Below are 27,694 nucleotides of genomic sequence, written 5' to 3'. Positions count from 1 at the left end.
ATGTTTGTACAAATAATAACTCATGTAAAATACAAAAGTCCACTCTCAAATTTTTAAATAAATCATGTCACACTTTGAACTGGACACCAAATCTGTTATCTGTTTCTTTGTCAGTTAGTGGGAAGCCTGGCATTGCATGCTGTTAACTAGTGTGTTGTACTCTGGTGTGTAACTTGACACTGCAACTCTGAGTGAGTCTTGCAGATGTGCATCAGTGAGGCGTGTTCTGTGTTTGTTCTTGATGAAGTTCATGTCAGAAAAGGGTGATTCTCAAAGATAAGTTCAACCAAACAGGCTTGCAACCTTCATAGCTGCTGCGCATACACCACTCTACTTTTCTGTGTCAACAAGGCACCAAAGGTTTGGTGGAGCCTGGTGGGCTTTAAATTTTAAATTGTCAGGAAAGAAGAGGAAGGAATTTAAAAGGTAAAAAGGTATATGTGTTCAAATATCCTAAAATCATTATTAAAGGTTGTATTTTTTCTCTACAATTGTCTTTCTGAAAGTTATAAGAAGCAAAGTAAAAAAATAAATGAATGTATTTAAACAAGTGAATACCAAGATTTTTAAATATTTTCTTGGATTTTCAAATTCTATTTGAGTTTTGTCTATCTTAGAATTAAAAATGTCGAGCAAAGAGAGACCAGCTTGCTAGTAAATAAATACAATTTAAAAATAGAGGCAGCTCACTGGTAAGTGCTGCTATTTGAGCTATTTTTAGAACAGGCCAGCGGGCGACTCATCTGGTCCTTACGGGCTACCTGGTGCCCGCGGGCACTGCGTTGGTGACCCCTGCTATACACCAATGGTGTCAAAAGTGTGCCCCGCAGCGATTTTTTGTTTACGGCTTGCGGGACATTTTAAGAATACTATTAGTAAAAAACACATAAAAAGCAAACAGGGTGTAATGTAACAACGAAATGTTGCAATAACTAATAACACAAAGCTGTCACGCAGGCAGTTTTTATGAATCAATCAATCAATCGTTTATTTATATAGCCCTAAATCACAAGTGTCTCAAAGGGCTGCACAAACTCCTCCACTTGGGGAAATATCTCTTCCCCAACCCGGCGAGAACCATGTACTCGGACGTGATGATTCTCATCCTAGTCGCTTTAAACTCGGCTGCAAACCAATCCAACGAGAGGGCAAGGTCCTGGCCAGATGACGCCATCAGGACCACATTATCTGCAAAAAGTAAAGATCTAATTCTACAGCCTTATTTGGAACATTCCACATGCTAATTGAAAACAGTTGGGTGCCATGATTGGGTATAAAAGCAGCTTCCATGAAATGCTCAGTCACTCACAAACAAGGATGGGGCGAGGGTCACCACTTTGTGAACAAATGCGTGAGCAAATTGACCAAATTGCAAGGAATGTCGGGATTTCCCCATCTACGGTCCATAACATCGTCAAAAGGTTCAGAGAATCTGGAGAAATGCTCGTGACATTTGATCCCTCAGACAGTACTGTATCAAAAAGCAACATCAGTGTTTAAAGGATATCACCACATGGGTTCGGGAACACTTCAGAAAACCACTGTCAGTAACTACAGTTCGTCGCTACATCTGTTAGTGCGAGTTAAAACTTTACTATGCAAAGCAAAGCCATTTATCAACAACACCCAGAAACGCCGCCGGCTTCGCTGAGCCCGAGCTCATCTAAGGTGGACTGATGCAAAGTGAAAAAGTGTTCTGTGGTCTGACGAGTCCACATTTCAAATTGTGTTTGGAAACTGTGGAAGTCGTTTCCTCCGGAACAAAGAGGAAAAGAACCATCCTGGATTGTTATTGGCGCAAAGTTAAAAAGCCAGCATCTGTGATGGTATGGGGGTGTATTAGTGCCCAAGGCATGGGTAACTTACACATCTGTGAAGGCACCATTAATGCTGAAAGGTACATCCAGGTTTTGGAGCCACAAATGTGTGGCGCAATATGAAGCCTTAAATACCACAACGGAGACCCTGGACTGTTGAACTTTAGCTGTACATCAAGCAAGAATGTGAAATAATTCCACCTGAAAATCTTCAAAAAATTGGTCTCCTCAATTTCCAGATGTTTACTGAGTGCTGTTAAAAGGAAAGGCCGTGTAACACAGTGGTAAAATGTCCCTGTGCAAACTTTTTTGCAATGTGTGGCAGCCATTAAATTCTACGTTCATGATTATTTGCAAAAAAGAAAATGTAGTTTCTCAGCCCAAACATCAAATGTCTTGTCTTTGCAGTCGATTCAATTGAATTCAAGTTGAAAAGCATTCGCAAATCATTGTATTCTGTTTTTATTTACGAATTACACAACGTGCCAACTTCACTGGTTTTGGGTTTTGTACTTCCGGTACAGCCTTGCCTGTACCGGAAGTAGCAGACGATGTGCGCGTGACGTCACGGGTTGAAGGGCTCCTCACATCGTTTACAATCTCTGACCACTCTTACTGGGCACAATTTACAATCTGCTGGTTGGCTTGGATAACTACAGGAAAAATATTTGATATGATATAAAATATACAATTCAAGAGCCAATGAAAATAAAAGCGTATGTATCCACAGCATATTGTCGATTTCAATTCCTTTATTTCTACATCCAGCATGAGGCAAAACCGTTGTAATAACATATTAAGGCCACTAGAGGAAGACATTGGAACATCTTTCCACTATTGTTTTAAATGGGGAAAATGCATATTAGGCCCATTTTAATGTACAATATTATGCTCAGACATTAATGTAGGTGTTATATACCAACCACTTGAATTTGTGTCATGTCTTTTTCATTGTTTACAACAGATCTTCGGCAGACAGAGTTTGGCATCACACCTGATTTTTTGGTGCCTGCGTGCAGTTTCTGTTCTCATGAACTTTGCAGTGTACTTTGTGTTTCCTGCCAAGAGTGTTTGCAAGTGTCAACAGACAGGAAACGTCAGTTGTTGCATCAGTGCATGAATGTGTGCAGCAACAACAAAAAAAAAGAAGGAAAGAAAGACAGAAGTACAACCCTCGAACTTTGTGTGAAGTGCTCTGGTGCAGAAATGTGACTTATGCTTCTTAACCGTCTAAACGAGTGGTCCCCAACCTTTTTGTATCCGCGGACCGGTCAGCGCTTAATAATTTGTCCCACGGCCTGGGTGGGGGTGGGGGGGATCCTTTATTTATTTTTTTTCTTTGTCATGAAAAAGGGACGTTTTTGTCATGAAAAAGGGAGGTTTTTGTGGGTGGTGCACTAATTGTAAGTGTATATTGTGTTTTTTATGTTGATTTAATAAAATAAAATAAAAAAATATATATATATTTTTTAAAATAAAAATTAATTTAAAAAAATTCCGCGGCCCGGTACCAATCGGGCCACGGCCCGGTACCGGGTCACGACCCGGTGGTTGGGGACCACTGGTCCAAACCATGACTGCTAAATGCACGCATGAAATAACAATAACATTTTACTTCCTTTTATTAGTGGTATGGGGGAGTAAATAGGTAAAAACATAATATAACCGCACAGAAAAAAATGCCTCTAAATGTACACAATACTATTTGAAAAATGTTGGGAACACACAATCGTTAAAACTGCAGCTCAACTGAAGACATTGGACAAAAAATCATACATGAAAATGGATGTTTTATGCAACAATGCGTGTTTGCACTAATTCTAGTACTAGTTTGAATCAAACAATTCAGCCCTTTAGATTATAAACATGCAGAAATGCATGACCTCAGAAAGTGAGTTACGTTTAATGCTACACTTGTCAGAAAATGTTTGGAAGAAGTTTGGCAAAAGGAACATACTGTGGAGGAGCAGTGTCCAGTCAGGTCCAGCAAACGGCACTGTTTTTCACCCCTTTCCATGTGTTTTTCAATGAAAACACAACAAAGGAGTATTAGGGCCATGCTGAAAGAAAAAAAAAGTCATATCATTTTTAAAATTAAATTGCATGCATGAGAATAAAATTGGATTTTTATGAGGAGAAACAGTTTTAGAAAAAAGTAATAATTTTACGCTGATTAAAAAATATACATATTATGACAGTCTCACTGGTACGAGAACAAAATTGTAATGTTAGAAAACAAGATACAATTTTACGAGAATAAATTCCAATTATATGATAAAGTGAAGTCGTAAGATTGCAAAAATATAATTTTAACATGAGGGGAAAAAAAGACAACTCTCAGAATAAATTGTAATACAAGATGGAATAAAGTTGTAATATTACAAGATTAAAAATGTAATAGAGGAAAAAAGTTCAAATTTTACTCAAATAAATTATAATTATAAGATCAAATAAAGTCGTAAAATTTCAAGAATAAAACTATAGTTTTAACGAAAAAAGATCAAATTTAAAACATTTTTTAAATAGTCGTAATTTTGCCAGAAGGAGTCATCATATTTAAAACATGTAATTCAATATTACATTAAAAGCCTACTGAAATGAGATTTTCTTATTTAAACGGGGATAGCAGGTCCATTCTATGCGTCATACTTGATCATTTCGCGATATTGCCATATTTTTGCTGAAAGGATTTAGTATTGAACATCGACGATAAAGTTCGCATTTTTTGGTCGCTAATAAAAAAGCCTTGCCTGTACCGGAAGTAGCAGACAATGTGCGCGTGACGTCACGGGTTGAAGGGCTCCTCACATCGTTTACAATCATAGCCACCAGCAACAAGAACAATTCGGACCGAGAAAGCGACGATTTCCCCATTAATTTGAGCGAGGATGAAATATTCGTGGATGAGGAAAGTTAGAGTGAAGCACTAAAAAAAAAAAAAAAAGGAAAGGCGACGGTTCAAGGCGATGACAGTGTGAGCGATTCAGATGTTAGTAGACACATTTACAAGGATAATTGTGGAAAATCCCTTATGTGCTTATTGTGTTAATACCTGAAAGTCGGAGGGCTGCGGTGAACGCCAGTGTCTCTGAGAGAAGCCAATGGAGGAGCCAAGATCACAGCTGCCTTTTTGACAGCTGCAGGAGGAGGTCGCATAATCCATTCAAGTCTCCAAAAACTTGCAGGTTGACATGTTCTCTTGACCGCTCTGTGATAAAGCTTCACAACAAACAAAGAAACACCGGCTGTGTTTCGGTTGCTGAAGGCAGCTGCAATCCACCGCTTTCCACCAACAGCGTTCTTCTTTATAGTCTCCATTATTAATTGAACAAATTGCAAAAGATTCAGCAACACAGATGTCCAAAATACCGTGTAATTATGCGATGAAAAGCGACGACTTTTAGCCGTGAGTGGTGCTGGGCTGGATTGTCCGCTCCAACCAATAGCATCACAAGCACGGGTCAACATCAGCGTCATCATTCCGCGACGTTTTCAACAGGATACCTCGCGGGAATATTAAAATTGCAATTTAGTAAACTAAACCGGCCGTATTGGCATGTGTTGCAATGTTAATATTTCATCATTGATGTATAAACTATCAGACTGCGTGGTCGGTAGTAGTGGGTTTCAGTAGGCCTTTAAGGTCAGAATTTTCCAAATAAAATGTTTTATTACTAACTATTAAAAACATTACAGTTTTGTTTTTTTTAAAATAATTTTTGGAGAATACTTTTGTGATTTTACGAGAATTAACATTAACCGGACAAAACTCTACTTTATTATCAGAACTTTTTCTTCCTTTAATATCGACCCAAATACTGCTTTGTCGAAAGGTATGACACCAATAATAAAGTTATGATGAAAGAAAATGATAATAAGTACAATGCCTCATTTTTAGTTTAAGTAAATTAAAAACAAGTCATGTGTCTTAAGGCCTTGCATGCAGCCCTGCAGCGAGAATGCTGTGGGAAACGACACCAACAGAGTCCTTTTGACAGAGAATCTGGCAGTATGAGAAGAGGATCATGGGAAGGGGCTCCAGCTGAGGGTGCCAATAGAGATGAGAGTCTGGCAGGTGTTGGACGACAACCACACCGTCTCCATCAAGCCAAAGTGGAAGAGGCCAAGCGCGAAGCCGCACAGCATGTCCGTCAAATGGTGCTTCCCCAGCAGCACCCGGGACACGCCCACCAGGAAGGCCCACAGCACCAGCAGGATGCGCAGCGGCACCGCCAGCACCAGGTGGGACAGCAGGAATTTGGACACCATGGCGGCGCGGCTGGCGTGCGCCGCTGGGAACGAGTACACGTCCATGGCCACGCAGTCCAGGAAGCCCGGCGCCATCTCCCAGGGTCCTTTGCGCTTCACCAGCCGCTGGACTCCTGCCACCGTCATCACATCGAGGAGGAGGGCTGGACAAAAACAACAGACACTAAATGAAGTACATGCAATGTTTGATACAGATTCAGAGCAAATAAATGAATATTAACTCATCTCATGTGATCGGGCTTTAAACATGTTTTGTAATATAATAATCCAATTGATATTAAAGACCATGATGCATCATTAATATCATTTCATGAACTACTAAAAAGGTGGCGAATTTAGGTCATCATTTTCAAATATCTCAGGCAAATGTGTAAAAAAAATTAAATAAAATATATTAAACAAACAAAAGGCCAAAATGAGTTTCTTCCACCGTATGGCGGGGCTCTCCTTTAGAGATAGGGTGAGAAGCTCTGCCATCCGGAAGGAGCCAGATGAGGTGGTTCGGGCATCTGGTCAGGATGCCACCCGAACACCTCCTGAGGGAGGTGTTTAGGGCACGTCCAACCGGTAGGAGGCCACAGGGAAGACCCAGGACACGTTGGGAAGACTATGTCTCCCGGCTGGCCTGGGAACGCCTCGGGATCCCCCGGGAAGAGCTAGACGAAGTGGCTGGGGAGAGGGAAGTCTGGGCTTCCCTGCTTAGGCTGCTGCCCCCGTGACCCCACTTCGGATAAGCGGAAGAAGATGGATGGATGGATGGATGGATGGATATTAAACAAAAAGTTTTGATTTTTTGAGAAAAAAAACTTTCTGAATTTTACACCAAGAAGAAAATTATGTAATTTTACAAAAATTGAGTTGAAATTTGTACCAAAGTGGAATGAAAATTAAGAGAATTAAAAACATTAAAACAAGAAAAATGCCAGAATATGTCGAGAAAAAGTGGTAATTTTAAGAGAATAAAATATGACTATTGAGAGAGAGAGAGAAAAAATAAATAATTATAGATCATTTTACATAAAGTAAATAAAAAGCAGTGATTCTCAACCTTTTTTCAGTGATGTACCCCCTGTGAATTTTTTTTTAATTCAAGTACCCCCTAATCAAAGCAAAGCATGTTTGGTTGAAAAAAAAGAGATGAAGTAAAATACAGCACTATGTCATCAGTTTCTGATTTATTAAATTGTATAACAGTGCAAAATATTGCTCATTTGTAGTGGTCTTTATTAAACTATTTGGAAAAAAATATATAAAAATAACTAAAAACTTGTTGAAAAATAAACAAGTGATTCAATTATAAATAAAGATTTCTACACATAGACATAATCATCAACTTAAAGTGCCCTCTTGGGGATTGTAATAGAGATCCATCTGGATTCATCAACTTAATTCTAAACATTTCTTCACAAAAAGAGAAATCTTTAACATCAATATTTATGGAACATGTCCTCAAAAATCTAGCTGTCAACACTGAATATTGCATTGTTGCATTTCTTTTCACACTTTATGAACTTTCATTAAATTTTGTTGAAGTATTATTTAATAAATATATTTATAAAGGATTTTTGAATTGTTGCTATTTTTGGAATATTTTTAAAGAATCTCACGTGCCCCTTGGCATACCTTCAAGTAGCCCCAGGGGTACACGTACCCCCATTTGAGAACCACTGTACTAAAGTACAACAAAAAATATAGTCATAATTTTACAACGAAATATCATAACATTACAAGAATACAGACCTAATTTCATGAAAACAAAACCTGACTACCGAAAATAAATTATAAAAAAATATTTTAAGAGAACAAAGTAAAAATGTTTTGACAAAAATGCAATGATAATTAAGAGAATAAATATACTTTTTATGAGCAAATATTGTATTACCAGAATAGGGTCTTAATTTTAAAAATAAAATCAGACTATTATGAGAAAAAAAGAAAAGAAAAATAATTGTACAAAAATACAAACATATTTAAAAGAATAAACAGACGCAATTACAATAAAAACGCCATCATTTTACTAGGAAACGTTGTAATATTACAGGAATATAATATAATATAATTTTATGGAAAAAAAAAAAGGGGTCAGTGAGGCTGCAATGACGACAACAGTTTTGATGTTGAAGGTCTAAAAAAAAAATTATGCAGAATGTCTGGCGGGCCGGACTGAAAATCTTAACGGCCGCATCTGGCCCGCAAGTCCGCTTATTTTTACACTTACATGAGCGTTAAGAATGTTACAGTACTGACGACAGTCTCTTGACCCTGGAACAGATTATTTCTGTCATTTCATGAGGAAAAAGAGTGAATAGCACAATGTGTGTAGTCTGCTGGCAGCATGCTGGTCACCTGGTTTGGGGACTAGTTTTACAGTAAACTTGCTGGTGTGGTCCTCAGAAAACTAACCTGTGCAGGTAATTAGTCTACAAAATGTTGACCGTGACAAAGAACAGTGTGACTTCTCGAGACGCAAACACGCAGCTATCAGTTTCGCGCAGAGTAATAAAAAATGTATTAAGGGCAGCAGCTGTGACAGCGAGGACGATACGAGACTATTTGTGTGGATCAGCATCAGGTCCATAGAGCAGGACTGGCCAACCCGCTTATTAAATCATGAAAACAACTCCATCTTGTCTTTCACTTTTTACTTCCTTGCTGTGGACTAAAGCAAAAAAAAAAACACACCGCACCATCGTCACACGATCATAACCCGTAATCAATCACAATAACAAGAACGAAAAAGCAAAAAAAAAAAAAAATCCACCCCAAAAAAACCACACACTAAATAGAACTCGTGCTCCACAGTCCAAGATTTACTGGCCTCCAATCAGAGCTCATTGTTTCTTGAAGATTTGTCAAGCTTTTTGGTCACTAATCTGTACTGTTTGGGTGCTACAGTACACCAAGGATTATTAGGGCCACGCCGCAATGGAAAAAACAACTCTAATACTAGAAGAATAAAGCTCGAAGTTTAGGAAAAAAGAGCCCCCTACCCAATGTTATATTTTGGGGTCAACAGTTTGGACATACCTTCTCATATCAATGTGTTTTCATTATTCTCATGACTATTTACTTGGTAGATTGTCACTGAAGGCATTAAAACAATGACACCTGTGAAGTGAAAACCCTTTCAGGTGACTACCTCTTGAAACTCATCGAAAGAATGCCAAGAGTGTGCAAAACAGTAACCAGAGCAAAGGGTGGCTATTTTGAAGAATCTAGAACATAAAACACGGTTTTTAGTTATGTCACCTTTTTTGGTTAAGTACATAACGCCACATGTGTTCATTCAAAGTTTTGATGCCTTCAGTGACAATCTACAATGTAAATAGTCATGAAAATAAAGAAAACGCATGAGAGAGAGCGAGAGAGAGAGAGAGAAAGAGAGAGAGAGAGAGAGAGAGAGAGAGAGAGAGAGAGAGAGAGAGAGGGAGAATTTTGAAGGACAAAAAAGGATTTATTCAATTTTGGAATAACGCTGTCATAACAAAATGTAGAAAAAGTGAATTACTGTGTGTGTGTATATATATATATATATATATATATATATATATATATATATATATATATATACACACACACACACACACAGACACACACACACACACATACACAAACACATGCCCAATAATCAAGTTAGGGTATAATGACATTTTTATTATAATGCTATAACTTGTTTCTTTTTAAAATTAAGGCATGATTACGATGTTTTCTCATGAAAATGAAATTATGATTTTTTTTCTAAATGTTACTTCTTTGTTTAACTTTATTTTTGTGCTAGTTCACCCTGTATTCTTATAAGATTACTTCCTGTTTGGATATATGAGGTAAAAAAGAAAAAAACAAGGTATAACACTATACTTTTACAAGAAACATTACAACTGTATTCTGGCAAAACAACTTTATTATTGATCAATTACAATATTTGCCCCGTAATAGTAATTGTATTGTCAATACTTTCTCCCTCCTGCAACGTTATTCTTATGTTTTTTCAATGTGTCCCTGCAACAGAATGATTTCTTTCCTCATAATATTACTACCACTTTAATCTAAAAAAAAAAAACCTGAAACGTTGTTCTCATTAATTTCAGTCTTTTTTTTAATAAAAAATTACAACAAGAATAAACGTTTTGTTAAAAGTAGGATTATAACTTATTTTGCAACCACATAACATTCCCCTAAATTAAGTAATTTTACAATAAAAAGTGAAACTCTGGGAAAAATTCGCTAATTCTATATAATAAAGTTGTAGCCTCATACTTCAACAAAAAGTTATAATATCTTGCATAAATAAAACGTTATAATGTTGCGAAAATGTGTTTTTTACTTGTGTATTGCAAAGGTTTCACAAAATTATATAATATCTTGTCATTTTATGTTGACGTATTTTTATTCAAAACAATAAAAAAATACAGTGACTATTATATATTTAAAAAATACAGAGAAAACATTTTTAATAAAAGATAGTAGTACAAAAAACAATAGAAAACATTTTTTTTAAAAGTTGTAAGAATCATGTTGGACATTTTACAGAAGAGTAATATCGGAATGTTAAGAGGAATTTATTTGTTTGTTTGTTTTACGAGAATTAGCACAAGAATAAAGTCGGAAGTTCCAAGTTTGCGAGGCTATTCCTAAATCGTAGGAAATAAAAATTTTAGATAATTAAAAGATGATAAAGAGATCTCGATGATAAAGAAAACATGTTTAATTTTCACAAGGAAACAACAATTTCACATGAAAAAAGTCATAATCCAACGAGAAATAAGTAATAGAATTATGAGAGACTGCTATGCTGAGGGAAAAATGTATGTAATTTTACTTGCATAAAGTTGTAGGAATGTCATAAAAAGTAACAATATATCGCATAAATTCACAGTAAAAGTTCTACAGTTGTGCAAATTTAGTTGGCAATATTACAGAATGGTAAAATCGAAAATCATATATGGAAAAAAATATATATTTTACATGAAATAGCAGAGGTTTAAGTCGGAAGTTCAAATTTTGCAAGGTTTTTTGTCATTTTTAGGAGGTAAAAATTCCAGATGATAATGAAAAAAGTTGTAATTTCACAAGGTAACATAATAATACCATTTGAATAAAGTTGCTAAAAAAGGGGAGAAAAATTATAATCATACAAGAATAAAGTTGAAATAGAAACTAAAAGCCGTAATGTTACAATTAAAAATATGTAATTTTAAAATGAATTGGTAATTTTAAAATTAATGCTGACATTAGTTAGACGTGACGGTAATTTCCTAATACTTTGCACATTTATTAGTTTCCAGCTGTTTCTAACATGTAAGGTTTTTTAATTGGTGTCATGGGAAGACCAAACTGTGATAATATCAGATAAAACTTTTGCTTGATTCTTATAAAAATGTTCAGGTGGGAGGACCGCCACGAATAAATGTGGACCACCACAAAGATGTGTTGACCTTAAAGGGGACTGTCAGTGGATTTTGCTTGTTGTATAGTAGGTGGCCATATACATCACACCTGATCTGCCAGAGTGTAAGGCTAAGTCTACACTGCAGGGTTTGATGTCAAACTCTGATTTTTTTAAATAAAATCTAACATATAGTGGGAAATCACATTCCAAAAAAAAAATTACAATGTGATTTCTAATGTTAATGCAATCTGACCCCAAGCAGACATGACATTGTGACGTCGCACGCACTGCAGTGTTTACGGAAGCAACCATCCAGTCCTGGTCAAAAGTTTACATACACTTGTAGAGAACATAATGTCATGGTTGTCTTGAGTTTCGAATCATTTCTACACCTCTTATTTTTTTGTGATTTTGTGATTGGAGCATATACTCATTGGTCACAAAAAACATTTATGAAGTTTGGGTCCAAATTTGCTGGGTCAAAAGTATACATACAGAAATGTTAATATTTGGTTACATGACCCTTGGCAAGTTTCACTGCAATAAGGCGCTTTTGGTAACCATCCACAAGCTTCTGGTTGAATTTTTGACCACTCCCCCTGACAAAATTGGTGCAGTTCAGCTAAATTGGTTGGTTTTCTGACATGGACTTGTTTCTTCAGCATTGCCCACGTTCTCATTGGGGTTTAAGTCAGAACTTTCCTCCAAAACGTCTTATCTTTGTCTATGTAATGTTAGATGAAACAAAAATTGAGCTGTTTGGCCACAAGACCCAGCAATATGTTTAAAGGAGAAATTGTGAGGTTTTTAATCTCAAGAACACCATTCCTACCGTCAAAAATGGTGGTGGTAGTTAGGGATGATGTTTGGTAAGAAATTATCAAGTTCGAGCCTATTATCGAATCCTCTTATCGAACAGATTCCTTATCGATTCTCTTATGGAGTCCAGATAGGTTGTTGTACATGGAAAAATATATATATATATATTTGGTTTAAGAAAAGCTCACTTTTATAATATAAGAAAAAAAAAATCTAATAAATATTGGCTGTTACCCCCCTAAGAAAAAAAAAATATATATTGACTGTTGTTACCCAAAGTATATTAAGTGGGATTTTTCAGAAAAACAAATATATACAGTAACACAAAAACAACCTGTCTCTGTGATCACTATAGGTGTATAAATAATAATATAGTGTTAAATAAAAACAGTCCATTGGGCACAAAACTGAAAATAATACAGCTCTCCAAAAAGTGCACTTCTGCTACTATTTGACATAACTGTTTGTTATGATGCATTGACATTTTTGCACTTCATTTCTTTATTGAAAGAAAATTCTATGAAGAGAAAAGTTGTATGCAAATGTGGTTACAATGCCAAAATAGGAAAAGTTAAAGCTAAAAGAAGAAATACATTTTATTGAGTTAACATTATTTCTTTAAGAGCTAGGGAATATAACAACTACACTACCCAGCATGCACCGGGAATGAGGAGCATGCGCGGTAGCCCCAAAAGTGTTGTTGCATGTCGTCACCCGGCAGTAAACCTCAAGAATTCAGCCAACACGCCTCGTCTTCATTATTTACAATTAGACTGACAAGACATATACGGCGGTATAGCTCGGTTGGTAGAGCGGGCCGTGCCAGTAACTTGAGGGTTGCGGGTTCGATCCCCGTTTCCGCCATCCGAGTCACTGCCGTTGTGTCCTTGGGCAAGACACTTTACCCACCTGCTCCCAGTGCCACCCACACTGGTTTAAATGTAACTTAGATATTGGGTTTCACTATGTAAAGCGCTTTGAGTCACTTGAGGAAAAAGCGCTATATAAATATAATTCACTTCACTTCATATACATTGTGATTTTGCTTTGTTTACAAGGAAAGAAAAAGAAAAGTTAAAAAAAGGGGATATGTTGTATATATATGTATGTACTGCGGTTGCTTTAAGAACGTTGCGACAGCTGCCGTAAAGGAGGTGCGTTGCTAGCCTGATTGCTATGTTTCCGGTTGGTCGTGTGTTTGTACCCTGCTCAAATCTCTTAGTAAAGTTATTCATTAGATTATGTCTTTTGTTTAGAACTTTATTACACCTTGGAGCGCTTTTTCCCGTCCGTTGTTTTCTTGCTTTTGCTATCTGCGCCTAATGACTGAGCTACGTGACGTCGTTTCTTGTGATGTCTCACGGAGCATTTCTGGTCGGGACGGATTCGAATAAAGAACCAACTCTTTTTCTTTACTATAGTGGTCTCGATAACGGGTACCGGTTATCAAATAGATGTTTGAGTCTGAGGACTCGGTTCTTTTCTTATCGAACAACCGGGAAAACCGGTTTCGAGTATCATCCCTAGTGGTAGTATTATGCTCTGGGCCTGTTTTGCTGCCAATTGAACTGGTGCTCTACAGATAGTAAATGGTACAATTAAAAAGGAGGATTACCTCCAAATTCTTCAGGACAACCTAAAGTCATCAGCCCGGAGGGTTGGTCTTGGGTGCAGTTTGGTCTTCCAACAGGACAATGACCCCAAACACAGGTCAAAAGTAGTAAAGGAATGGCTAAATCAGGCTAGAATTAAGGTTTTAGAATGGCCTTCCCAAAGTTCTGACTGAAAAGTGTGGACAATGCTGAAGAAAAAAGTCCATGTCAGAAAACCAACAAATTTAGCTGAACTGCACCAATTCTGTCAAGAGGAGTGGTCAAAAATTCAGCCATAAGCTTGTGGATGGCTACCAAAAGCGACTTATTGCAGTAAAACTTGCCAAGGGACATGTAACCAAATATTAACATTGCTGTATGTATACTTTTGACCCAGCATATTCAGTCACATTTTTGTGACCAACAAACATGTGCTCCAATCACTCTATCACAAAAAAATAAGAGTAGTAGAAATGATTGGAAACTCAAAACAGCCATGACATTATGTTCTTTACAAGTGTATGTAAACTTTTGACCACGACTGCAGCTTCAGCTCTAGTCGGTCTAAGTCATGGCGCACTGGTGGCCACTTCAAAAATTGTGTGCAATTTTGCACCGAGAAGATTAAGACGAAAGAGGACAAGTATTTTGGCTCTGGCAGTATATTTTTGCTACAATGTTTGAAGAGCGTGTCTGTGCACAGAAGTCAGAGACAGAAGCGGTGGTACTTTCATGTCAGTTCTTAAAACATATTATTTTCACCGGTTTTTGTGCTCCATTGTCAAATAACACCTACAAATGTAGAGCACATGGCTTGGGAGGGAAATTAGGGGGAATTCATGAGTCACGTTCTCTTGATTTTCTCTCCGTTCACTGATAGTTGTACTAGTAGTTATGGAAACTTCCTCCATCATCTCTTTAAGGGAAGGTGAAACCGAGTTTACCTTCTAAGTTCCATGGCTAAGTGATTTAGTTCTTAGTGTGTCAGTCAAATGGTGTGACCAGTAGGCAGGAAAATGGGGGCAACTTTATTAGATTCACAGGCATCAGTTGAAGCTGAGGATGTGTCTTCAGGTTGTTGGATTGTAACACTGGGTCTGCTGCTACTGCTTCATTATCCTGGAAGAAAATTAAAACACACACAGAACAACTTTGAAATATATCTGTAGGTGTAATAATAATGATGATATTAATTCAATAACAAGACCAACATTTTCAATTGTCACTGTTTTGAGTGTACTGTTGATAAGAGTACAGTACAGGCCACACACCTTCTCATTCAATGCATTTTCTTTATTTTCATGACTATTTACATTGTAGATTGTCACTGAAGGCATCAAAACTATGAATGAACACATGTGGAGATATGTACTTAAAATAACTGAAAACATGTTTTATATTCTAGTTTCTTCAAAATAGCCACTCTTTGCTCCGATTACGGCTTTGCACACTCTTCGCATTAACTCTATAAGCTTGAAGAGTTTGTCACCTGAAATGGTTTTCACTTCACAGGTGTGCCTTATCAGGGTTGATTAGTGGAATTTCTCGCTTTATCAATGGGGCTGGCACCATCAGTTGTGTAGTGAATGAGAAGGTGTCGCCAAACATTTGGCCTGTACTGTACATATAATGATGTACTGTAATCATATAGATAGATAGATAGATAGATAGTACTTTATTGATTCCTTCAGGAGAGTTCCTTCAGGAAAATTACAATTCCAGCAGCAGTGTACAGAGTTGAGATCAATTTAAAGAAAAAAGTAAAAAGTAAATAATGGGGGTTTAAAAGGAAACAAAATAGAGAAATATTACAACAAGAATAAAAACAATGGGAATAAAAATATAACAGTAAAATAAGAATATAACAAGACAAAGTAGGCAGTAGTGACCATGTTTTGAAAACGTATTGGACTGTTAATGTTTTGAATCCCCTGTCATCCTTGTACCCCCTGCCCCCGTCCCAGAGAGGAGTTGTACAGTCTAATGGGGTGTGGGACAAAGGAGTTCTTGAGTCTATTAGTCCTGCACTTGGGATGAAGCAGTCTAGCACTGAACAGGCTCCTCTGGCTACTGATAACACTATGCAGAGGGTGACTGGCATCATCCAGGATGCTCACTAGTTTGTCAACAGTCCTCTTCTCTGCCACCGTCACCAGTGAGTCCAGTTTCATTCCCATTGTAGAACCGGCCCGCCTGATCAGTTTCTCAAGTCTGGAGCTGTCCTTCTTAGATGTACTGCCCCCCCACCACACTACCATGTAGAACAGAACACTGGCAACCACAGACTGGTAGTACATCCACAGGAGTTTTCTACAAATGTTGAAGGAGTGCAGTCTCCTGAGGAAGTACAGCCTGCTCTGTCCTTTCTTGTACTGGTGGTCCGTGTTAACAGTCCAGTCCAGCTTATTGTCCACCCAAACCCCGAGGTACTTGAATGAGTCCACGGTCTGTACCTCAACTCCCTCGATCACAATAGGTCAATGACCAGCTCCTTGGTCTTTGACGGATTGAGCTGCAAGACGTTCGTGTGGCACCAGACAACAAAGTCCCTCACCAGGTTCATATATCAAAGCATATAAGCATTGCATGATAGGGTGCAACCCATAATACAAACCCCGTTTCCATATGAGTTGGGAAATTGTGTTAGATGTAAATATAAACGGAATACAATGATTTGCAAATAATTTTCAACCAATATTCAGTTGAATATGCTACAAAGACAAAATATTTGATGTTCAAACTGATAAACATTTTTTTTTTTGCAAATAATCATTAACTTTAGAATTCGATGCCAGCAACACGTGACAAAGAAGTTGGGAAAGGTGGCAATAAATACTGATAAAGTTGAGGAATATAACATGGGCACGGATGAAGTTAAAGCCCAGCAAGTGCAGAAGTATCTCCATTGTGAAAGGCCAAGTCACACACCAGAGATTTCATGTCAGCGGAACACCAATACCAACTGTTTCAGAAATGCAAGTAAAGAACTTGGGAATGTGGTACGACGCAAGGCTCAAAGACACAGAGCAGTTTGAGCAACTAAACTAAAACTTTTCTCTCTGGCACTCACCGAGGGAGGACGCTCCCCTTTCCTCTCCCTTATCTCTCCTGCTTGCTTCTTTGTTTTGTCTTGTCTTAACTTTCTTGTTGCCTCTTTTTGCGCTGCTCTCCAAATCTAAACATTGGAACTATTTAACTGGCCTCAACAAAATTGACAAGATTTTGGGTTTGGGGGAACCTGCTGTCGTGACGAAGCGGTTGTTGCTGGACACACGACGGACTCTTGGGAGGAGAAGGAGGGCCGCGTGCCTGGCAACCCTTTTCTGTAGAGGACGTGAAGATATCCACCTTTTCGGAATTATGACAACAGGACATCTGCTGATTGGAGTAAGCATTGCTCTGGTTTGTCGACAAATTGTAAGTTGCTGGAAGTCTTCAAAGTACCCCAAAGCTGCCACAAATGATTGGAGGATGCGGGAAGAACTGTGGATTACATCAGACTGTCTACCCCGCAGTTTTTGAGGACCAGTCATAGACAATTTTAGAGTGAAAAGAAAATTTTATTTTCACTCACATACAAATCATTTTAACTTGGATTTTTTCCCTGGCTTCGAGACTCTCCTGAAGATCACTGCAGGAAGAGACAATAAAGTCCCTTTTTTGTCTCTCATGGACAAACACCTGTTGTTGTGAACTTTGGACTAGCGACGGCAAATACATCAAGGCCGCGGAACAGAGACACACTATGGGCTTATACCCACACACACACACACACACACATCCACAAAAAAAATATACGCCACACATACACCCTCCTGTCCCCCAATCCAACGCCCTCGACGCAATCCCGTAGGGGTGATGAATGGATGGTCAGTGCCTGAGAGCTGCGGCCTACCACCATGACCTTGAACTACCTTCCCTCTGTTGTTAGATATCTCGAGATGTTGTAATATGTATATGTGCTTTGCTATGGAGGTTTTTTCTCACTCCGAACTGGGCCTCCTTAGGAGCCCAGTCTGGATTGTATTTTTTTACTCATCCTTCCCCAGCGTTTACCTTTTTCCCATCTTTTACAGGACGCCTTATGGCGACCCATCAGCGTTCTTGTTCTGTAACCCTGTACACTGTTTCTTTGTTTAATCTTGAACAGGTTTGTGCTGAAAACAAAGTTTCGTTGTACTTGTTGCAATGACAATAAAGACCTACCTACCTAAAAAGGATACCATCACTTACATGGATAGCATCAATAAAACCTTGTTGCCAGGAAAACTCAAGTTGTGGTGTTTTCAATTTGGCATACTCCCAAGACTTTTGTGGCCTTCAACTGTGTACGAAATCTCCATCACCAAGGTTGAAAAATTGGAACGTGTGATAAGCATGCAGCTGAAACAGTGGCTTGGAATTCCAAGATGCTTCAGTTCCATCGGACTATATGGGCATGGCAAATTGGAATTACCAATCTCAGGACTGGTGGAAGAATTCAAATACACCAAAGCAAGGCTGGACATGACGCTAACCGAAACTGAGGATACAGTCATTCGAACAGCGGCCCCCAGAGTAACAGCGGGAAGGAAGTGGATTTCATCAGAAGCTGTTCAAAGTGCAAAGTCTGCTCTTCAATTCAGATATGTGGTTGGGCAAGTACAGCATGGGAGAGCAGGACTCGGACACATCCCAAAAACTCCCCGATGGCACAAAGCAACATCAGAGCAGAGGAGACGGCTAGTAGTAGAGGAAGTCAGGAGACAGGAGGAGGGAGAGCGACATACTAAAGCCGTCTCAATGGCCAAGCAGGGGAGATGGACCAACTGGGAAAGACTAGAGAAGAAAAGGCTCAACTGGTATGACATCTGGCGGATAGAGGGAGCACGGCTGAGTTTTATCATCAGAGCCACGTACGACCTGCTACCGTCCCCCCTAAATCTGAAAACCTGGTACGGAGAAGATCCCGCCTGTTCCCTGTGTCAAGTACCTGCATCTCTAAGACATATCTTATCAGGGTGTACTATAAGTCTCACTCAAGGACGCTATACTTGGCGGCATAACCAAGTCCTCAGAGAGCTTGCATTAACACTGGAACAGAGGCGAACCACCAAAAACAATCTCCCACAAACACCAGCAGGAAAGGTCCATTTCACACATTTTGTACCAGCTGGCCAACATCAAGAGTGTCAAACACCAAATAATGCAAGCATCCTGCAGTCGGCTCGAGATTGGAAATTAGAAGTAGACCTCGATAAAAAGCTTGTGTTTCCCCCAGAAATAATGGCTACAACACTCCGGCCAGACATGGTCCTGTGGTCTCCATCAGCAAAGCTGGCTTATGTCGTGGAGCTGACAGTACCATGGGAAGAAGGGGTTGGAGAGGCTTACGAGAGGAAAATAAACAAATATTCTGACCTGGCAGTTGAAGTATCCCAGAACGGCTGGAAGACCAACATTTTCCCAGTAGAGGTGGGATGCAGGGGATTTATTATCTACCATCAGTCTGTTGAGGAAAATGGGGGTGAAGGGACGCTCCCTCCAACAGGCTATCAAGTCCATGTCAAATGCTGCCGAAAAAGCCAGCAACTGGCTCTGGATTAAGCGCAAGGACCCCAACTGGGCGGTAAAATAAGAGACAATGGTATGTGGTCAGGCTTAGGCCTGACTCAGGGAAAAGGACGACCCTGCCATGCATAGTCCGACAGGATATGGAGGGTATGGCATGGAGGGGCGTGTACCTGGGACGCTAGGTACACAGTTGAGCCCTCTGGAGACGCAATGGGCTTCAAATCAACAAAACGTCGATGAAGCAGGGTGCCCACCCGAAGACCCCAATGACATATTTACCCTCCCTTTCACCACTCCACACCGACTGCTAGCGTCAAGACTGTTCCCAGAACGGCTGGAAGACCAACATTTTCCCAGTAGAGGTAGGATGCAGGGGATTTATTGCCACATCTACCATCAGTCTGTTGAGGAAAATGGGGGTGAAGGGACGCTCCCTCCAACAGGCTATCAAGTCCATGTCAAATGCTGCCGAAAAAGCCAGCAACTGGCTCTGGATTAAGCGCAAGGACCCCAACTGGGCGGTAAAATAAGAGACAATGGTATGTGGTCAGGCTTAGGCCTGACTCAGGGAAAAGGACGACCCTGCCATGCATAGTCCGACAGGATATGGAGGGTATGGCATGGAGGGGGGTGTACCTGGGACGCTAGGTACACCGTTGAGCCCTCTGGAGACGCAATGGGCTTCAAATCAACGAAACGTCGATGAAGCAGGGTGCCCACCCGAAGACCCCAATGACATACTTACCCTCCTTTTCACCACTCCACATCGACTGCTAGCGTCAAGACTGTTCCCAGAACGGCTGGAAGACCAACATTTTCCCAGTAGAGGTAGGATGGAGGGGATTTATTGCCACATCTACCATCAGTCTGTTGAGGAAAATGGGGGTGAAGGGACGCTCCCTCCAACAGGCTATCAAGTCCATGTCAAATGCTGCCGAAAAAGCCAGCAACTGGCTCTTGATTAAGCGCAAGGACCCCAACTGGGCGGTAAAATAAGAGACAATGGTATGTGGTCAGGCTTAGGCCTGACTCAGGGAAAAGGAAGACCCTGCCATGCATAGTCCGACAGGATATGGAGGGTATGGCATGGAGGGGGGTGTACCTGGGACGCTAGGTACACCGTTGAGCCCTCTGGAGACGCAATGGGCTTCAAATCAACGAAACGTTGATGAAGCAGGGTGCCCACCCAAAGACCCCAATGACATACTTACCCTCCCTTTCACCACTCCACACCGACTGCTACCGTTAAGACTGTTCCTACTTACCAAAGGGATTGAAACATCTAGTTCTATTTGCTTTACTGATAAAGTTGAGAAATTCTCATCAAACAGGTGTGTAGGCTAATTGTGGTCAGGTGGGTGCCATGATTGGGTATAAAAGCAGCTTCCATGAAATGCTAAGTAATTCACAAACAAGGATGGAGCGAGGGTTACCAATTTGTAAGCAAATTGTCGAACAGTTTTAGAACAACATTTCTCGACGAGCTATTGCAAAGAATTTAGGGATTTTACCATCTACGGTCCGTAAAAACATCAAAAGGTTCAGAGAATCTGGAGAAATCCCTGCACTTAAGCGATGATATTACGGACCGTTGATCCCTCAGGCGGTACAGCATCAAAAACCGACATCAGTGTGTAAAGGATATCACCAGGTGGGCTCAGGAACACTTCATAAAACCACTGTCAGTAACTACAGTTAATTGCTACATCTGTAAGTGCAAGTTAAAACTCTACTATGCAAAGCAAAACCCATTTTTCAACAACACCAAGGAACGCCGCCGGCTCCGCAGGGCCCGATCTGATCTAAGATGGACTGATGCAAAGTGGAAAAGGGTTCTGTGGTCTGACGAGTCCACATTTCAAATTATATTTGGAAACTGTGGACGTGGTGTCCTCCTGAACAAAGAGGAAAATAACCATCCGGATTGTTATAGGCGCAAAGTTGAAAAGCCCGCATCTGTGATGGTATGGGGGTGTATTAATGCCCGAGGCATGGGTAACTTACACATCTGTGAAGGCACCATTAATGCTGAATGGTCCATACAGGTTTTGGAGCAACATATGTTGTCATCCAAGCAACGTTATCATGGACGCCCCTGCTTATTTCATTAAGACAATGCCAAGCCACGTATTACAACAGCGTGGTTTCGTAGTAAAAGAGTGCGGGTACTTTCCTGGCCCCCCTGCAGTCCAGACCTGTCTCCTATAGAAAATGTTTGGCACAATATGAAGCGTAAAATCAAATATCTTGTCTTTGTAGTGCATTCAACTGAAGATGGTTTGAAAAGGATTTGCAAATCATTGTATTTCGTTTGTATTTACATCTAACACAATTTCCCAACTCATATGGAAACGGGGTTTGTATGTGTAAATTATAACTTCTTACTTCCAGTAATAGTTATACTAACTGATTGTCTATTGCTAAAAGGTGCATATCACAGCATTGAAAGTTACTTTAGTATTAGCATGAATGATAATGTCCTCTATTAAAATCCATTTTTTCTCCTGCAGCACGATGTTATTTGTTATTTAAGCACTCATTTTAACAAATTAAGACAACTATAACTGATGAATAGGCCAGGATTATTTCAAAATGACTGCAGCAAAAAATATTCTTAAATCTATATATATTACAATTGAACATATATGTTGTATACCTTTTAAATTGAAAAATAATTGTTACTACACTCAGTTACAGACACTCACCTGGATCTACATGTTGAGTCTGTCTCTCTGCTGCTGCTTGCTGTCTGAATAAATGCTGCAGTGTAAAAATACAAAACAGCACAAATGTCACCTCTGCATGAATTTTGACTCTAAAGTACTTTTTCTACATTAAAATTGTATTTATTCATGAATAAAACATACTTAATGTGAAGAAATTGCTCTGCAGTCATACTCCAAAATTGACAAACTTACATGTTTCTTCACAGTGAGGCTCAAGTGCCACCTCCTACTCTATACCAGCCTCCATGTGCCTGTAAATATGTCCTGATTGCTTCACATTGCAAAGAGCATCCATTATTTCATTTAAAAAATAGTTTACAATGCAGCCAAATTAACCGATTGCCGAGCTTAAAATAAATACAGTTTAAGTTACCAACTTTTTCACCCTTTGTGCATTTCTGGGTTTTCTGCTTTACAGATGTTGCTTCTTTACTTTTTGTTTACTTCAGAAGTTCACCCAATTAAGCGGATAGTTACTGTATACAAACGACTCTCGCTGTCCCTGAATAGGAACAGCAACAACAGCCCGTTGCTTCTAGCTCATATAAGAAAAGTCAAGATACTAACGCTAAAAATGAATCATCTAAAGGTGCATACATACCTCTGCTTTCAGCCCGTATTTCCTCCTCCTCTTCCTTCCTTCCTTCGTTTTATAGGCCGCACTGGATAACTTTGATGTCCCACTTTTCCTCGTAAAAGATTATCAAATCAGATAAAATTGCTCCACTTGCCTTCTTCAAACCGTGACAGGATGTGAAGTCGCCTTCCAGCAACAGCAAATCAGTCAAGTTCATGGTGCAGGCGACAGGTAGCAGCAATCACTTCATTGCTGTTATTTTTTATTTAATAAAATGTCCCAATTAAATGTGCAGAGTGTGCATTGTATAAACATTTTTATTTAGGTATTTTCATTGTGAGAACTCCGGCTTATTAGTGACTCTCAGAACCCCAAAAATGGCTGCGGGCTATAGAGCGTTTTAAAAGTACTCCAGAATGCCCTCCTGGTAACAGTTAGAGATGCTACCACAGTAGAAGCATTTAAATGGGAACATTATCACCAGACTTATGTAAGCGTCAATATATACCTTGATGTTGCAGAAAAAAAGACCATATATTTTTTTAACCGATTACCGAACTCTAAATAGGTGAATTTTGGCGAATTAAACGCCTTTCTGTTTATCACTCTCGGCGCGATGACGTCAGAACGTGACGTCACCTAGGTAATAAAGCCGCCATTTTCATTTTCTCAAACACATTACAAACACCGGGTCTCAGCTCTGTTATTTTCCGTTTTTTAGACTATTTTCTGGAACCTTGGAGACATCATGCCTTGTCAGTGTGTTGTCGGAGGGTGTAACAACACTAACAGGGAGGGATTCAAGTTGCCCAAAGATGCGAAAGTGGCAGAAAATTGGACGAAATTTGTTCAAAATACGAGGGTGTGGGGAAAGCCGACGAAATGGTCAGTCGTTTGTTCCGCACACTTTACCGACGAAAGCTATGCTACTACAGAGATGGCAAGATTGTGTGGATATCCTGCAACACTCAAAGCAGATGCATTTCCAACGATAAAGTCAAAGAAATCTGCCGCCAGACCCCCATTGAATGTGCCAGAGTGTCTGCACATTTTACCGGCGATGCTAAGGCAGACATGGCACAGAGATGTATGGATAACCTGCAGATGCATTCCCAACGATAAAGTCAACTAAATTACAAAGGTAAGTTTTGTAGATGTTGTTGACTTATGTGCTAATCAGACATATTTGGTCGCGGCATGACTGCCAGCTAATCGATGCTAACATGCTATTTCGGCTAGCTGTATGGACATTTGAAACTATATTTACATCCAGCGTTTCCCTCCACTCACATTTAATGCCAAACAAACACTTACCAATCGACGGATTTAAGTTGATCCAGTGTCACAAGATGCAAAACTTCCGATCGTTGGTCTGCAGATTTTACCGGCGATGCTAACGCAGACATGGCCGAATAGCATCAATAGCTATTCGCTCAATAGCTCAGTTTCTTCTTCAATTTCGTTTTTGCTATCTGCCTCCATACTCCAAACATTCGTTTCAATACATGCGTAATCTGTTGAATCGCTTAAGCCGCTGAAATCCTTGTCTGAATCCGAGCTAATGTCGCTATATCTTGCTGTGGCATCCGCCATTGTTTGTTTGTATTGGCAGCACTGTATGACGTCACAGGAAAATGAACAGTGGCTTTGAGAGAGCGAAAAAAAGGCACTTTAAAGCTTTTTTTAGGGATATTCCAGGACGGGTAAAATTTTGAAAAAAAACTTCAAAAAATAAAATAAGCCACTGGGAACTGATTTTTATTGGTTTTAACCCTTTTGACATTGTGATAATGTTCCCCTTTAAGTCCCGTCTTGAAACTCATTTGTATACTCTAGGCTTTAAATAGACCCCCTTTTAGACCAGTTGATCTGCCGTCTCTTTTCTGCTCTGCCCCCCTCTGCCTTGTGGAGAAGCAGGGCACAGATTAGTGGACCACAGATGATGCGCTAGCTGTTCAAAGTCTGGACCCGGGGTGGACCACTCATCTATGCATCAGTTGAGGACGTCTCTGCGCTGCTGACGTGTCTCCATTCAAGATGATCTCATGCTGGCCCCACTATGGAATGGACTCTCACACTATTAACTACATCCACTCGACGTCCATTGCACAGGTCCCCACACCTGTGGTCCCCTCCAAGGTTTCTCATTGTATCCCATTGGGTTGAGTTTTTCCTTGCCCTAATGTGGGATCTGAGCAGAGAATGAAGTTGTGGCTTGTGCAGCCCTTTGAGACACTAGTGATTTAGGGCTATATAAATACATTTTGATTGATCAATTGATTGATTGTAGGGGTGTTACGGTACGTGTATTTGTATTGAACCGTTTCGGTTCGGTTCGGAGGTGTACCGAACGACACGGACATATTAAGTAGCGCACCGCACATTGTGTTAACAATGCACACCGAGGCACCATGAATTGATTTACTTAAACAAGTTGAAAAACTTATTCGGGTGTTACCATTGTACGGAATATGTACTGTACTGTGCAATCTACTAATAAAAGTTTCAATCAATCAAAAAACAACAACACGCGGCATGCTAGCAACGACTGGGCTATGATAGACTGACCACACCTCCTCTTTTCACGGGACATGTCCTCTTTGCGGAGCTGTCCAGGTGGAGTTTCTTAAATGCCTCGAATGTCCGGCATTTTAAGTTAGGGTTGCGTGTATTTTCAATGTACGTTCATGGTTTAGAAGGGGTTAAAAACAAAAAAAAAAGCGGTGCACGGCAGCAACATTCGTGAGGGAGGGGCAGAGACGGAGAGAGTTATGATAAATGCGCGTGCGTCGCCGGGCTCTGCTTTTTACCCATAGATTTATCAGATTTTATTTTTTATTATCTATAGCAGGGGTGTCAAAAGTGTGCCTTGGAGGCCATTTGCGGTCCACAGCTAAAGTTTTAAAGGCCCACGGCCCATTCTAAAAATACTATTAAAATAAACAAAAACATAAACAAAAGTGAAATAAAAAAGCTTAAAGGCTGAATGTAATTTAGAAAAAGTTGCAACGTCGACTAATTTTTTTCTTTCAAACTGTCATTGCTCAAAACATAATATTGAATCAAAATCAATGTTATTATGAATTATTGACCTATCCAAGTTTCTGATTACTTCACATCAAATATTCCACTAAGAAAAATATTTTTGGTGGAAGATTTAGCAAATTTGTTGAATAGATAATCAAAAAATTTATATTTTGTTGATTTCTTACTGTACCGAAAATTAACTGAACCGTGACCTCTGAACCGAGGTACGTACCGAAACGAAATATTTGTGTACCGTTACACCCCTACTTGATTGTTAATAAAAAAAAAAAATTTACATTCTGCAATTTGGCGCTCTTTTAACCTGCCGGGAAAGCCAGCCCTGGCGGCTAGCATGAAAGCACGGGTCGCTCTCTCAACGAGCAGCAGGTGCCGTTGTGGTCCCTCCCCCATCTAAAAGCACCGACCGGTGACTCAGTCTTGATCGCAATATTTAAAACCAGTGAGAGAAAAAAAAGGAGATTTTTACTTCTAAATGTTTTGCTTTTTTGCTAACTTTTTAATTTTACAATTCCATGCAGATGCATGCATCACGCAAAAATATCCGTCCATCCGTCCATCCATTTTCTACTGCTTGTCCCTTTCGGGGTTGCGGGGGTGCTGGAGCCTATCCCAGCTCCATTCAGGCGGTAGGTGGCGTACACCTTGGACAAGTCGCCAGGGCCAACACAGATAGACAGACAACATTCACACCAGGCATGTGATTTGACCACGATGAAAAAGACTGAAAAAATTTCCGGGGGTCTGGGGGACGAAGGCCCCCAGCCAGGTCCAGGTGCCCTGGTGGGGGGACAAGGAGGGCAACGCCCCCCGAAGCTCCTGGTTTTTCACCAATTAAACATGCTAAAATTAACAAGGACAGCACCATTTGAAGAATAATAATAATGTTAGGACACTGACATATTGCATGAAACAAGTGTAAAAATATTTACCTTCAAGATTGTTACACCACTGACAATATTATTTCAAGAGACTACATAAGAACTTAATATTACAAAATAGTATTATATGCAAATGTATTTCAAATAAGTTGTTAATTGGAATCAATAATGCGACTCTTTGAATTTCTGTAATTTCATAATATATTTTCCAGGGCTTTTTTATTTTTAGAAAAACCCATTTATATTTCGCAAAGCAATAATTGGTAAATATTTAAAACAAACATGCGTATTTCGCAAGCAAATATTTTTTAGCTTACCTCATTATTAACTACCCTGTCTGCAACTGAAGTGGGTTATTTGGGTGGATCTTTCCTCTCGATGTCTACGGCAGTTGTCGATGTAAACAAAGGATGAAGTCCGTAAGGTTTGCTCACTTTCGGTTGACATCCAAAAGTACCAGCTAGTGAAAAGTTAGTTTTCCTTGCTTCAAGTTGTTTCATATGTTTTTGGCGTTTCGCATGTACTTCCGAAGCCTTGAAACTTTGTGATCCATAGTCAATATTATCATGACAGCACGTGCACAAAACTTTTCCGGGACGATCGATTTTCCGAATAAAATCGCCGAACAAAGTCGTAACTTCCTTCTTCCCAACAGTATCAGTGATTTCCCTTTCCATCCAGTCCCATCGAAACTTATTTTTGACATGTTTACCAATTTCTTTTACTCGTGAAGCGTCCTTTCTCTCGAGAACCGACATCGTTTACATTTGGAAAATGGCGGTAATAACGTCATCATTCATAACAGATGTCCTGATTGGTCACAAAGAACATATCGACCAATCAACTACGGCGTAATATAAGCTACGGCTCGATTACAAAAGACGAATCGGCAAGTAAACGAATCTTGACTTAGGGTCGGAAAAAAAAACGGAAAAACGGAAGATAATTTCCCCCCCCGAGATTAAAAAAGACGAAATCCCGACTTTAGACGGAAAAATCACATGCCTGCACCGCACTTACTTTCAT

General features: G+C 39.6%; 1 protein-coding gene across 6 annotated transcripts in view; it reads right to left on the bottom strand.

The window, feature by feature from the left end:
• Window positions 1–966: 966 nt before the first annotated feature.
• LOC133536164 (inactive phospholipid phosphatase 7) overlaps window positions 967–27,694 on the bottom strand; it is a 30,210-nt gene continuing 3,482 nt past the window's right edge. Inside the window, exons 2-3 of one of the 6 annotated variants that reach the window (XR_009802402.1) lie at window positions 4,870–6,229; window positions 2,552–3,877 (exon numbers count right to left, since the gene is read on the bottom strand). Coding sequence is in view for 5 of the 6 variants with exons in the window: in XM_061876438.1 (XP_061732422.1) it covers window positions 5,841–6,229 (389 nt within the window). In the remaining variant the exon portion in view is untranslated. Of the gene's footprint in view, window positions 1,189–2,551; window positions 6,230–14,901; window positions 15,006–22,144; window positions 22,200–27,694 lie in introns of those variants that run through there. The other 5 variants (XM_061876440.1, XM_061876439.1, XM_061876438.1 and 2 more) reach the window with 5 other exon arrangements.

Source organism: Nerophis ophidion, linkage group LG17 (assembly GCF_033978795.1).
Source record: "Nerophis ophidion isolate RoL-2023_Sa linkage group LG17, RoL_Noph_v1.0, whole genome shotgun sequence".
Lineage (NCBI taxonomy): Eukaryota > Metazoa > Chordata > Actinopteri > Syngnathiformes > Syngnathidae > Nerophis > Nerophis ophidion.
This window is presented reverse-complemented; position numbering and strand designations above follow the sequence as displayed.